The sequence below is a fragment of the Vespula pensylvanica genome, chromosome 1 (assembly GCF_014466175.1).
Source record: "Vespula pensylvanica isolate Volc-1 chromosome 1, ASM1446617v1, whole genome shotgun sequence".
Taxonomy (NCBI): Eukaryota; Metazoa; Arthropoda; class Insecta; order Hymenoptera; family Vespidae; genus Vespula; species Vespula pensylvanica.
Window position 1 is genome coordinate 13,803,293 of NC_057685.1, and position 14,957 is coordinate 13,818,249.

Here is a 14,957-nt window from a genome sequence, read left to right on the forward strand (position 1 = left end):
TGTAAAACTGTGCTTTGTAAATTACTGCTTTAATTCTCTAAGATATCTTCCTAAATTTTATCATTAAGAAATCTATATTGATTTATTTAATAGAGAGGGAGGAGGGAGAAGGAAGAAGAATTTGTAAATGCCCATATTAAAGTTAGTCGTTAAGCGATTTTAAATTTGATATATGCGTACAAGTACGATTCCCTAATATCAATAAAGAATATTGAAATTCGAATAAATCTCCAATTTACATGTTGACAGAGGTCTTTCTCTGAATAAATTTTTCCTATTTTGTTATATATATATATATATTATATATATATCTCACTTTACGTTAATAATATATATTATTGTCTTTTATAAGAAAATATAAAAATAAAAAGTACACGGTAAAACAGTGCACTTAACATTTTATTGAAAGTAATTTATTCATTAAACAAAAAGCTTAACAGAATCTAAAAAATTTACGATTTTTATTTCTCACCTCGTAAATTCATGAAATGATTAATGTTTCAGTGGTATTAAATATGTTACAGAGAGTCGGTCAGGTACTAATTTTATATCTAGCAATGATACAGTACCTTTTCGCGTGTATGGTAATTTATTAACTTATTGACATCATTCCACCTGTGCACATACATTTATATGTACAATATTTATTGTATTAATATAATGAAAAAACATGAAACATTTAAAAACAATACATTTGTTCGAGTAGGATTATATGATCAATTCTGATGAAGTACAATATATATATATATATCTATATGTAAAAAAGATAAAAAGAATAATTGTACGATTACGTGATACTCTTTTTTTTTTTAACATTTCTCTAAAGTTTTATTTTTACTATATATATAATGTATGTGTATATGTATTATCAGTTATATGATCCAAGCACTTTTCGATTCGAACACCTTGTTTTTGATAATCGTTTGCTTTTCATCATGTCTGGTTTTAAAAATTCATCTTTGTCGTTTTCTTTATCATGGTTCTGTAAAATATGTATACACGATATTGTATAATTAATATAGAGAAAATGATTTTAATCGTTTACTCCAAATGTAATAAATACTCACTTTTATACATAAATCAGGTTCGGATTGAATACTGGTTTCAAGAATTGGTTTTGGAATTAAAGAAATATCTGACGCGGAAGCAGCCCTGACAATATTATATTTAACCGTATTACTCTTATCTGGTAATTCTCCGTTTATATTGAAATTTGGTGTTGACGTAGTAATTACTGTGTTTTCAAAAAGAGACGATGAAATGATCGTTTCATTTTCGGGTGATTGGTTTAGAATCGTGTCTTCCTATAATAATATTAAAATGAATATTACGTCTTTACATATATATATATATACACACACACACACATATTACGATTAAATTAAATCATTCAAAATTATATAGATGATTATGTATTAAAAGTAACAACTTACATCACTTTCCGAAGTGTCTATATTTTTTCTAATTTCCCTAAATCTTTGAAGAATACGTTCATGCGGGGAAGTTGCAGTCAGATGACGAGGGTATTGAAATTCTTTTCTTGCAGGTGTTAAACCTATACAATGAAGATATATAATAGTAAAAAATAATTTAACAAAATTTGATACTTTCGTATATGTGAAGAGAAAATTAAAATACCTGTTGCAACGTCATGCCGTAAATCTTCAATAAGGAATTTTTCGATTTCATGTTCTGTCGTATGCAATTGTGCAATTATCCTATTATTGTATTCTAATGATTCTGTACTTCGATTTTCTAACTTATTTCCAACTTGTGTATTAGCATATGTAGTTTCTGTAATCTCGTTTATATTCTATTATATGAACAAAAAAGAACAAATTATATATAGTATGATCTTATAAAAATGTAAAATAAAATATAATTTACATTATTTTAATAATTGAACTTACATTAACTAAGGTGGAACAGGCGATTCTATCATTCTCTGTTTTATGTTTCAACGCTTTAGCATGATCTTCCGAAACATTTTTATATTTTTCTAACGCATTCGATCTTGCAGATAATTCTGTTTGTACTTCTTCTGTTAGAATAACACTTTGCTTCAAAGTTTGGTCTGCCAATATCCTATTCTATAATAAATGAATATCGTATCTCGTTCTTATTTAACAAATTTTCTCAATAAATTCACATTACGAAAATTTAATATTACCTCATTTGTACTCGTGGCAACATCATTTCCGATCATCGTAAAGTCATTTTGTAGCTTGTCTTGTAAATTTTGTTTCTTATCTATATTCAATTTGTAGTCATCTTTAACTTTATTACTAATGTTAATGCATGTTTTATTTACATGATTTAACATATCAGAAACCGCGATACGTCTTTGGTTTTCATTTTTGCAAAGATTATTGAACTGAAGATACACATCTTCGAACATCTAAAAGATCTCATATTTGTAGTTCGTACGTCTATATAAATTTTAAAAAGTATCATATATATATATATATATATCTTTAAGTTATTATACCTTTGCAAATTGTTGATTTTCTTGTATGGATTGACCTTGACTATGAAGTACATTTTGAACAGTTTGTTCTATCTCTTCTATGTTCTTACATAATTGATTGCATTCTATAAGTTGATAATTACACATTTCGTTTATAGATGTTTTTGTTAACGTTGCTAAATGTTGAAGTTTTTGTGAAACACTTTCATTTAAAACATTTAAATTTTCCGCAATTTTTGTTTTTACCAAACTTTCAATTCTAGATACTAATTTTCTAGAAAATTCGTCTAATCGATTACGCTCATCTTCAGTTACATTGGAAACAACTTCAATTTCTTTTTTTAACCATTCTTCATAAGCAATATACTGAAAATATATTATTGATGATTATTCTATCGAATGTATTGAAAATGCAATTAAATAACTTACAGAACTATCTATTTCCTCTGCTAATTTCTTAGTAGTAAGCTTGGTTGCTGTTAGTCCTTCACTGGTAACTGTTTCTAAACATACACAAATTTTATATAAGCATATAAATTTTTTATACCGCAATATACTTCTGATAAAAAATCAATCTTTCTTTTACCAATTTGAGTTTTCAGAGACGTACAAAATTGTACCAATTCATGTGTATAAACAGAAAGATCATTTTCAATATCTTGGAAACGATTTTTAATATTATTTTGGAACTGTTGACTAAGATCTTCATTTTCTTCCTCTACTTTCCTATACATAGACAAAAGAAATGTAATTTTGTCAAATAATTATTACAACAAGTAAAATAAACATCGATTATTAACTTACGTTTTGCGACCGATTTTATCATGTAATTTATAAGTATCTGTACTTGCTGTATCTGCAACATTCAAAAGTGTCTTTGCTTGCGATAATAATATTTTTTCAGTTGATACATGTTTTTCTACAAGATATTTCTGCTCGTCCCTTTCTTGCTTAGTCATTTTCAAATGATTTTTAGTTGATTTTAATACATTAGTTGTACTTGCTAAATTATTTTCCACTTGTTGTAACTTGTTTGTCTGTACATAATGTTCTACTTGCAAATCATTGAATAATTTCTGTAATCAAAAAAAAAAAAAAAAAAAAGACAATAAAAAAAATCGATAAAAAAAATTATAATACATTTATAAGGTAGGTGAAAAAAAAAAAGTTACTTTCAATAATTTATTTACCTCTTTACTTTGCATCGTTTCTTCGAGTGCTTTAATATGATTTATTTTTTCTTCTATCTCTCTACCTTGATAATCTATTAAACTCTGCATTTCGTTATAATTTTCCTGTGCAAGATAAACACCATTTCTTTCACGTGTTGCTAATAAATCTCTTCTTAATCTCTCAATTTCCTCTGTATATTCTTTAAGTAATGCTTTCTTAGAAAGTTTCTGATTAATTTCTGGACGATTAGTAATATTTTTTGCTCTATGTGCATAGTCTAATGTCGATAAAGTTTCTTCCAGATTTATGCTAGCAGGAGATATCGTCGCAATTATAGACGTCTTTGTACGTCCACCCAGTGATTCTTGGAGAAGTCTCGTTAATTTAGATTCTCTATACGTATTAAAAATATTAATTTGATATAAATAACAATTTCATAAATGTGATGTGATAACATACAATGTATTTATTTTTATTATATATACCTATATGGTATATGTGGTGCTCTTTCTACTAATGCTGTTATAACTCGCCCAAGAGTCAATAAAGATTGATTAATATTTCCAGCTTCTCTTGCTCTTCTTTCAACTGCACCAGATCTACCTACATTTTCACTTCCTGCTAAATCTACCAAATTTAGTTTCCCAGTTTTCAAGAGCTCTTCTCCATCAACAGTGTTCTCTTTGATATGTACAGTGATTGAAAAAACTGTATGTGATCGGCTAAAATAATCATGAAGACTACTAATATTTAAGAATTATAAAGAATGTAGTTGTTTTTTGGGAGATCATAAATGTAAAACATTATTATTAAAATTCTGCTTGATCATTAAAACAATACTAACCTTGATTGAGCATTCATCAATGTTGCTGCTGTTTGTCTCTTTTCTGATCCTTTTTCAAGGATCTTATAAACTTCACTTTTGTTATGTACAGTTACTTCCTCTAGACCATGAATGATAACAGCACCTTTTCTTGATGTATCTTCATATAATCTAATAACAATACAGTAATATGTAATTTAAACAATTCATAAATTTATAAATTAAAGCATATTAAGATTACCTTATCTTTGAAGCATCATCGTTAGGTGATAGAAGATCAAACAATTCTTCGTTATAGAGTTCTAGAAAACTGATTCGTACTGTGTATTCCTGAGCTTCTAATAATCGTAGTTCGTCAAACAAGTGACTTAAAGTACGTGGTATAATTCCAGCAGTTGTGTCCTAAAAAATATATAAAATAATTAATAAAGTAAATATATTATTAAAACTAATGCATATTTAATAATCGAATAAATTACGCTTTGCCAATGTAAAGCAGGATCATTGCTGACGCCTTCCATAGTAAAAGTTTTTCCTGTACCAGTTTGTCCATATGCAAACACTGTACAATTATATCCAGCCAAAACTTCTTCCAATAGAGGACTAACAACAGCTTTGTATACATCAATCTAATATATATGATATAAACGATGTTAAATCAATTGTAACGATAAAAGATTTATAAAAAAATATATAAATTATAAAACAATATGCATACCTGCTTCGATAATGGACCAAATACTTTATCAAATGTAAACTTTTTCGAAAGTTTATCTTGCGGTCTTTCACGTATTATCACGTCTTTATTTGATGGTACTTCCACCACTGACACTGATTTTCCAAGTCGTTCTGCATTATTTATTGGCCTGGTAAAGAAGAAAAGAAATTATTATACACGATAAGAAGAAAATTTTTTAAATAAAAATACAAATTGTTTTAATCTATAAAATTATATATTTTCTTTCGCGCACCTGACTCGTACAAACACTTGTATATGTTGATTTTTATCCTTTTTTCCAGTGCGCGTCTCGTTCATCTTTCTGATATTTAATAATCGTACACCTTCTCGTGGATAGGACCTTCTATATTTATAAACTTTTTCAGATTTTGGTAATACCTCCTTCCTGTAATCACATACGCGCGTTTGATGACACTAACTTTTCCGTTACAAAATTTAAATTGAATAGTTCGTGCGAGTGACGCCAAGGTAGGCAATCGCGTTCATAAATCTATCTGATTTAAACATGAACGTAATAATGGACGTAATGGACCAATTATCGTTCTTCATTTTCGACCAATCATCTTTCAGTATACAAAGGAGATCGAAGTACCACTCACAGAATATATAATAAGATCTGTGATCTGTCATATTGTATTCGTTATTACGTATTATTTTAATAAATTATAAGAAAGAATTATAGAAAAGAAAGTGGAGAAATTGAAAATAATATCATAAAATATTCAAGGTACTTACATATTACGTATTATTTAACTTAAATAGAAAAGTATATTACAAAATCGATATGTATTACGTACAATATTTTTTGACGTAGTAAATCCGTTTTACAGAGTATTTATTTTCTTTCAGATGATTACTGATGTACAACTTACTGTTTTCTGTAACATGCTTGGGATCTTGTTATTTTGTCTGGTATTTCTATTTCATTACATAAATGCGAATTATTCAAAATGAACGAACATTTCTATATATCGTTTCAAAAAACATCATAACAGTATATAGGTTAGTCGCAAATTATGCAGGCTACCTATTGCATTCCATATGATGTAAATCGTTCCAATAACATGATACGATATTGAATAAGTTTTATTCTTATACTATTCCTTCCCTGTGACAGCATTGGTTACTTTCGTCGATCTTCAACTGATAATATTAATTTGTTACCGGATATGCTGTTCTGTCGAAGTAAAGGTTTAAATTTAATATTTCTTATTATTTCATTCTTAGTATTCTCATCATACATTTATTTATAAGTTTAATAATACAAATATATTTATCATATAATATTCTTTTCATTTTTTAAAGATAAATATATTAGTAAAAGAATTTATTCATCTGTTAGCATTTACTTTATACGTAACCTTTACAGCTTGTACTTTTAGTTTAAGTTAATCGATATACGTAATAATGTATTATGGAAAGCAACAAACTGAGAAGTATGCCGATATGTCTATAAGATAGCGGATGCTAATAAGTATTTATCGAACACGGTGATCGCCAGTGAGCTGACTTTCTATTCGTCTATTTCTGATCCTTTCAAAATATATTCAAATTCTCAAATCTTTTGGAATATTTTGACTTTGTACCCTTTAGATACACAAAGCCAAAGATATAATAAGGGCTACAACAATGATATAGGCAAGAATGAATCAAGAAGAGGAAGAATGGCACGTCAAAGCGATAAAAAATTGCTTTCGTTTGATTTTCATTTGTTTGAAAGCATAAACATGAGTTGAAAGCATTACTATAAAAGCGAACGGTGATGTAGTAGGGGATACAACTACAAATACGTTCGAATAAAACATTGCTCGCGCTTCTTTTAAGGGGGAATCGCGTTCGTAATTTGCATGAAATACGTGACTACCTTTTAGTTTGTAACCATTCACGCGTTAAAGGAGATATACGAAAGGCGGTCTACGAACGTTTATCATTAAACGTGAGAAGATAGATAATTTAGAAGTATATATCAGAAAGATTGATAAATTACGCATTGATCTTTTTCTTTTATTTTTCTTTTTGTTTGTACTTTTCTTTTTTTTCTTTTTTTCAACACATCATTTTTGCGATGAGTGAGTTATGCTAATCGCCTGGAAATACAAGTGCGAGTTTATATACTTTTTGAATTATTAATTAGAACGACGACATATTGATGACGATGATAAATAATAAAATTTTTATTTCGATTCTCTTATTGACGAGTTCACGGAAATACCATCGATCGTCACCCTACGTGAATGCCTTTCAAGTTGAGGATTGTCTGACACTTTGTTCAAACGTAAGTGACATAAAAAAACAAAATACGAATTTTTTTAATAATTTCTTTGAAGATTCGAATATTTATTGTAAGATACTTTTTGATATCGAAGTAAAGGAGAGTCTCAAGTTCATTGAGAAACTTTGAAGAAATTGTTTCATAGGTATCGAATGCGATCGACTTTCGTTCGTTCTTCGTATCGTCGCGTACCTTTTCTTATATCTTTTTTCAAAGATACGAAAAGAAAAAAAAAAAGAAAGAAAAATATATATTTCGTATGCTTTGCATTTCGACACCTGCGTCAACATAACGTCTTGACGAATCTTTGAAAACTTGTATTCTATTGTTTATTAAGCTGTAAAACAGATAATTTGTATATGTAAATCGTAGAAACGATAGAAAACAATCGTTGAAAAATTACAAAGAAAAATTACATATTTACATTGATTTCACACATTACTGTATATTGAACGAAATTACTGTTAAAACTGAACAATCATTTTTTTATTAGTTATAATTGTTTATTTGCTGATTGTTTCGCCACGCGACTTGTCTGTTATCAAGTACGCAGTCAGTTCAAGCAGATTGCAAACATCGAACATATGTGCGTTTTATAAATTCTATTATTATAAGAGACACACACACACATATATATATATATATATATAAATATATATATATATATACACGTTACATTATTCGTATGATGTATTAGATTTCTTATGTTCAAACATTAAACTATTTTTTTTTTTATTTGAACGAACGAACCATCGATCATTTTCATTCGATAAATCAAAAAATCTAATAAGTCTCTTTGTTTGTATTAATGTGAAAGCAAAAGTGATTTTATTATAACAATTATCTAACGCGGTCATTCGTTATCAATTTGTATGAATTACAATTAAATTTTTTTAATTCGTAGCTATATCGATGATTCCTTTTACATCAACATACTCGAGATTAAGATTGAAAAATCGAGTATGCTTGAATTCATATAGAAACAATCATTTTGCAAGATCTTTCGATAATTGTATTAAAATATTGAAGAGAGAATTCAAGAAATCGAATTTACTTGAATTTCCATAAGAAATAATCATTTCGAAGGATGCATCATTATTGCGTACCGAAAATGATTTATATGATATTTCGAAACAGTATAAGAGTTCATTTATATGATATTTCAAAACAGTATAAAAGTTCATTTATATACCATTTCAAAATAGAATAAAAATTTCTTTAAATTTCTTAAGAATTTCGTCGAAATTAAAAAAGTCATTGAAATTCAAAAAAAAAAAAGAATGCTATGTTACCAGGAACGTTCCCATTAATTAAAAAAAGAATTGAAGATTTGAAAATCATTGCGATCTTTCGTTTTCCATAAAAGCAATATCCCGTAATAATAATACATTGTAATAGAGGCGATTCTATGTTCTTTCTTTTTTTTTTGCTACTTAACGCATTGCAAATTTTACTGTCTCGGACGAGATATCTTTCGTACAAAGTATTCTATCCATTAATGCAACGACCTTTTCGACGTCAATGCATATTTTATATACATATACCGATGCGGATATAAAAGGGGAACGATGAAGAGAAGAGAATTGAATTCGAGCTGTGAAATTCATCGATATTCTTGCACAGGTTCGATCTTTCTGTTTCACTTTTTTGTCTCTCTCTCTTTCTCTCTCTCTCTCTCTCTCTCTCTCTGTCCCTCTTGTACAATGTAAAATCTGTTAAAAATATATCAAAGGGTATGATAAAGAAAAAAGACTTATGTACGAAATAGTGTTTCATGTTTTCGTTTAGACGTCTTTCGTCATTGAAATCGTTATCTTGAAACGTGTCATAGGCACCAATGAAAAATAACCGCGTTCATAGTTTTTTATTTCGTATGTATATATATGTACAGTTATTCTTATATTTCTTGTCCTCTTATTTCTTGTGCATTTTATTTATTATTGTCATACGTATCGATCAGTAACAGAGTCCTCTTATTTTTCAGGAATCCTGTGAAAATGCCTGTCGACATAACGTACGTTTTTTTTCTTGTAATTTTTTAAAAATTCGCCAGGAAAAAGGATATTATTATTAATGATCATTACCATGATGATTGTCACGTGATATATATATATATATATATGTCTCTGTGTGTGTGTGTACACGTAATATATAAGGAGTAACAAAACTACATGGCAATACTTTAGAAATAAATTTCTCGTATGAGCTGAGGTCTATATTTAGAGAGTAAATGGAAATTTCGAAAATTTTATTTCATAAGGAAATGTTAACAGAGCGTATCATAATTCAAATAAATAAATTTAACATGTAACACACTGAGATCATACTTGAAAGTTTTATAATTTAAAAATGAGAAGCATTCAGGTTCCATCGTGATAGACCTACTTTATAAAAGAGGAATCGATTTCTGAAGTTTTGCTGTATAGTTTTTTTACAGCCTGTATATTTGATATCTAGTTTATATTTTTAAAATGTAAAAACATGGGTATTGTAACTCCTAATTTTTATACTTATTATTTCCGTCAGATGAAAGAATGAAGAAGAGAAAACAAAAAGAAAATAATCAGCTCGCATAATAAGTATTCAAAGAGTACGTTGTGTTAAAGGAAAGTCGCGAAACACTTTGCTTTCGATGAGATATAAAGTATTATATAATAATTCAATCAGCTGTTTCAAAACATAGTCATTCGAGTTAATTGCTTTTTTTTTCCGTCGTCGTCTTTCTTCCGTTTGAAAATTGAAATACGAATGTTAAGTGAAAAAATTGTTATTATTCGTATTATCTTGGTTTAACAAATTTTTCTCTGTCGGAAGAAATGATTATATTTTATTTTAATATTGCTTTTATTTAATTTGGGAGAGTTTATTCGTAGGTGAACGAAGATGCGAATGCAAACATCAGTTTAAGCTGTAGAGGAATGGATTCTATTGTGATTAAGCATAATGATGGGTCATATATTATCGAGCAAAGTACAAAAGATCTTATTTGGAAGACAGTAAAAATTGTAATTAAACGTATTAATACTTCGATTACAAAAAAGAAAAAAAGGAAAGAAGCAAATTATATGATCACTAATAATGTCTTATTTTCAGAGTAACGGCAAATTCTCGTCCTTTTCTAATTTAATAGCAAATACATCTTATCGATTTCGTTTAAGTAGATTAATGGGACATGGTGTATCTCGATCGGAAGTATCAGATTGGTTTTCAACTTACGACGGTAAATTATTCTTTTCAAACACATGACAGCTTGATCTTAATTTCGTAAACAAATATATTCCTATTGATTTCAGTCGGTTATGTGCCGAAGAAAGTTTCCAACGTGTCTTTGTTGAAAATAGAAATAGATAAAGACGATGTATGTCGACTTTCTGCAGACATTCGTTTCGAGCCAGCGGACGGTAATGCTAATGTATATGTTGCGTCATAAAAGCAAATAACTTGTTTTTTATAACGAATTTTAATATAATAAGAGAAATATAATATATCGTAATACATCTACTTATATATGTATATATGCAAACACGTGTACGGTATAATATTTATAATATTTCAGATTTGAGTTGCGATTATAATATTTTGTATTGGCAATACGTGCACGATTTAAGACACTTTGTAATTCGGAAGGTAATTTGAAAGAAAAAACTATATTATAACGTTATAAAATTGGGTAATAATTAATTTTCATTACTTACTCGGTATGTTTTTCCAGGCTTCGACTTTTCTTATCCATCTTAGAAATTTAGAATTTGATCGAAACACAACGATATATATTTCTTCCGTGAACGGTGGCGATAAGAAATTTAGCGATGAAACGACCTTAACATTTGTCACACCCTCTTGTTTGGAAACACATAATAATTTAAGGATTTGCCGTTAGTACACGCTAAATTATTAAATCATTTATATCATGAACACGTTCTGCGATGTCTCGTAGAAATACATATATTTATTTTATAATGTTTTATCATAGCTCCGGAGAAGGTCAAAGGCCTACGCGTAACAGATGTTTACAAATATGATGATCTTTACGATGTTTCCGTTAACTGGGATGAACCTAGCAAAGAACCGGATAATTATACGATCCAATTGGAAACGTTACGAGAAAATAAAATACTTCTGACGGTACTTGGGGTTCGTATTACGATTAATTTCTATTTCTCTATTCTCGATCTCGTACTATTTAAAAACTTGTGAAATTTGTTATTACGTAGAATGTAACTGAGGCTCATTTTTTAAATATCAAATTGGTGCAACAATATAAAGTCAGTATTATCGCTGATTCAGTTGGTGGTTCTAGTCCGGTATCTTGGAAGATAAATGATTGCAATCCGCCGATAGGTAAATAGAATGAATTTTCAAATATCAACAAAACGTTATTACATTTATTATCAATTGATTCTTAATTCGTTAATTTTTGTTGTCTTTCCTTAATTAGTAAACGATTACAGTTTTTATCAGAAAATCATTATATTGTTAGCGATTTTAATAATGATCGTGATATTGATGGCAATTTGCATGTACCTGTATATATGGAGAAAAAAACGTTGTATGCAACATACGCATGTTCCGGTAAATTCTTAAAAATCACGTATCGAATCAAATAAAAAATAAAACTAACTTTATACTTTATGAATTGCATTATGAATGTAGGTTTTGAATCAAAATAAATTGCCTACGAATACGCCTAAATTATTGCAAGAAGATAAGAACGTGTCTAAAGAACACTCTGAAAATAATTCTTTGCCATTGGATAAGTTTGAATTATCTCCGAAAAAATTGCAATTAAGAGATATTCTTGGAAGAGGTGCTTATGGGATCGTTAGATTTGGAACGTTTCAAGATGATTTCGGTGTTGTTAGTAACGTGGCAGTTAAAGGGCTCAAAGGTATTAAAATTATAGATTTTCTTCGTAATGTATCTAAAATTATACATTTTATTCGTACGTACATATTTTATTCGTAAACTTGTCTAATTCGTAAACTTATCTACTAATGGATATATTTATTCGTTACAAAGATAATCCGACCGTGGATGATATAAACAATTTTCATAAAGAAATTCAGATTATGAAATCAGCTGGTAAGCATCCAAATATAGTTTCATTGATTGGATATTGTACAATATATGAGAAACCATTGCTGATTGTGGAATATTGCTCCAACGGTGATCTTCAAACGTATTTGAGAAAGGTTCAAACTTCAAATACTTTCTGCATTCTTTTAGAGTACGTAAATATGAAGATTAGATTTAGACAATTAAGTAAACATTCTTTTTTCTTCATGTTATTTTAGATATGGAAAAATACGATGAACGGTGTTTATGATTATAAGTCACAATTTACATTTGAACAAGATTTTCAGAATTATGAAAATGATCAAAGGAATCGAATTGTTGAAAATTGTTTATACGATATTCAACAAGGTAAATCGAATTATAATGTAATTACGATCTTGAAAATCAAACAATCAAAAAAAAAACATTTAATTCTAGAATAAAATAATTATTTAATTACAGAATACATTACCGCGAACGATTTACTAAATTTTGCAAGGCAAATTGCTAATGGAATGGTAACACATCAATATTTTGATAATCTATGCATTAACAATTTTTTTATTTATTTCGCAAGACGCAATAAATCATTATTTGCAGGAATTTTTATCTAGCAATCGAATAGTACATCGTGATTTGGCTGCACGAAATATTTTGGTATGCTCTGACAATATTGTCAAGATTTCAGATTTTGGTCTTAGTCGTGATATTTATCAAGAAAATGTTTACAAGAAAAAAGGAGGTGGTAAATTGCCATTAAAGTGGATGGCGATTGAGGCTTTGACGCATCAAATGTATACAACTCGCAGTGACGTGTAATTGTTTAAATTTATCAAATGATTCGTGTCATTAATATTTAGAATTTTCTCGTAGATAGTTTATGTAAATCGGCACAAATAATACTATTACTTTTCCTCGTAGAAGATAATGCAACTTTTTTCTCTTTTATTTTTTCGTAATACAAACTATTGTAAAAAAAATAATTAATTATTTTCTATGAGGAAAATAATACAATTTTTTCTCAAAATGCTACAACTATTTTTCCTTCTTATAAAACATTAATTATTTATAAAAAAAAAAAAAAAAAGAAAACGCTAAATAATAATAATTCGAATATTGTACTTATTTAAAAAATATACCATTATCAAAGATAAACTAATAAGTATGTATGCGTATTTTCAGATGGTCTTTTGGTATTTTGTTATGGGAAATAGTCACGTTAGGTTGCACTCCATATCCTGATATACCTACAAATAATGTCTTGAAGCTTTTAAAAACAGGATATAGAATGGAAAAACCTCCGAACTGTGGAGAAAATTTGTAAGTTTATATGAAACATTGTTTTTATCTAATATTTAGTTAGATTATTATTATATTATATTGCATTTTAATTTTTTATCTAGATACAATATAATGTATTCGTGTTGGCATCTCAGACCTCAAAGCAGACCGACTTTTACGGAATTGAGGAAAAATTTAGACACGTTACTCAATAGTTGCACTGATAGTAAATATTTGAATTTGAATTAAAGATTTCAAGAAGTCACAAAAAATAAGGAAATAAATAAATAAATAAAAATGATCAGTGCTTTTTGATGAGGCAGCAAAGAAAATTATATAAATGGTCTTTCGTAAGATTTTGGTCTCTTTTATCATTAGAACAAGAAGGAAAAGAATTATTATCATCATCGAGTATTAAAGTCATTGCTAAGTATTACCGTTTGAGAAAGTCATACCATGTGCAAAATCATTTATTTCGTAAGTATTTTTACATACAATAATCTGTGATATAATCCCTTACACATATACGTGTGTATATGACTTCTTTATGTATGAGAGAACGCGAATGTATATGTAGTGTTTAATAATATTATATATAATGTGTGTGTATGTACATATATATATATATATATATATATATATATATATATATATATATGTATGTATAATCTTTCAATTTTAATAATTCAAATTTACATTGACGGAAAGTAACTAACCGTAAGATTTTTCTTCGTACTTCTTCACTTTCAATTGTGCGATGTTTAACAATATTACACACACAATATACGTCCTACCATTTGAAGATCTCATTATCAATTAATGACGATTAATGTTTTCTTCGCAAAAACATTAAGATTGAAGAGTCGATTCAGACCGTAGAGAAATGATTGATACACGATAAATAATAAAAGCTAAGAAAGTGTACAAGGAACTCGATTATTCGTACAACAGTTTATCTTAAACACTTAAGAGATATATATCTACATGTATGTATGTACTGCATTGGCTAGGCACATTTTTGCTATTGCGAGAGGAACTTTGCGTTTTTATTTTTGATAAAAAAAGAGAGAGAGAGAAAGAAAAAAAAAAAATAGAAAAAAAATCCACAAGAATCGACTCGTCAATTTAAAGTAAAGAATAGGATCGA

General features: G+C 28.2%; 3 protein-coding genes across 3 annotated transcripts; 2 read left to right on the top strand and 1 right to left on the bottom strand.

Moving 5' to 3' along the window:
- Positions 1 to 381: 381 nt before the first annotated feature.
- LOC122632976 (kinesin-like protein Klp61F) lies at positions 382 to 11,302 on the bottom strand. The gene is made up of 18 exons (XM_043820331.1): positions 11,170 to 11,302; positions 5,435 to 5,587; positions 5,182 to 5,329; positions 4,943 to 5,092; positions 4,705 to 4,865; positions 4,485 to 4,634; positions 4,126 to 4,362; positions 3,658 to 4,033; positions 3,272 to 3,543; positions 3,054 to 3,193; positions 2,897 to 2,970; positions 2,489 to 2,833; positions 2,171 to 2,398; positions 1,911 to 2,090; positions 1,639 to 1,813; positions 1,434 to 1,555; positions 1,068 to 1,304; positions 382 to 982 (listed from the first exon to the last, which is right to left on the bottom strand). Exons 1-18 carry the CDS (start codon positions 11,205 to 11,207, stop codon positions 869 to 871), a joined length of 3,300 nt encoding a protein of 1,099 aa, XP_043676266.1. The 5' UTR covers positions 11,208 to 11,302; the 3' UTR covers positions 382 to 868.
- Positions 6,052 to 6,282, top strand: LOC122633030 (dolichyl-diphosphooligosaccharide--protein glycosyltransferase subunit 4). Its single transcript, XM_043820477.1, has one exon. It carries the CDS (start codon positions 6,052 to 6,054, stop codon positions 6,154 to 6,156), a length of 105 nt encoding a protein of 34 aa, XP_043676412.1. The 3' UTR covers positions 6,157 to 6,282.
- LOC122632988 (tyrosine-protein kinase receptor torso) lies at positions 6,259 to 14,741 on the top strand. Its single transcript, XM_043820358.1, has 18 exons — positions 6,259 to 6,393; positions 6,572 to 7,477; positions 9,459 to 9,488; positions 10,348 to 10,479; positions 10,568 to 10,694; positions 10,768 to 10,875; positions 11,031 to 11,101; positions 11,187 to 11,349; positions 11,448 to 11,608; positions 11,689 to 11,815; positions 11,913 to 12,046; positions 12,128 to 12,362; positions 12,494 to 12,666; positions 12,769 to 12,898; positions 12,992 to 13,047; positions 13,130 to 13,344; positions 13,712 to 13,849; positions 13,933 to 14,741. Exons 2-18 carry the CDS (start codon positions 7,352 to 7,354, stop codon positions 14,057 to 14,059), a joined length of 2,253 nt encoding a protein of 750 aa, XP_043676293.1. The 5' UTR covers positions 6,259 to 6,393; positions 6,572 to 7,351; the 3' UTR covers positions 14,060 to 14,741.
- The last annotated feature ends 216 nt before the right edge of the window (positions 14,742 to 14,957 follow it).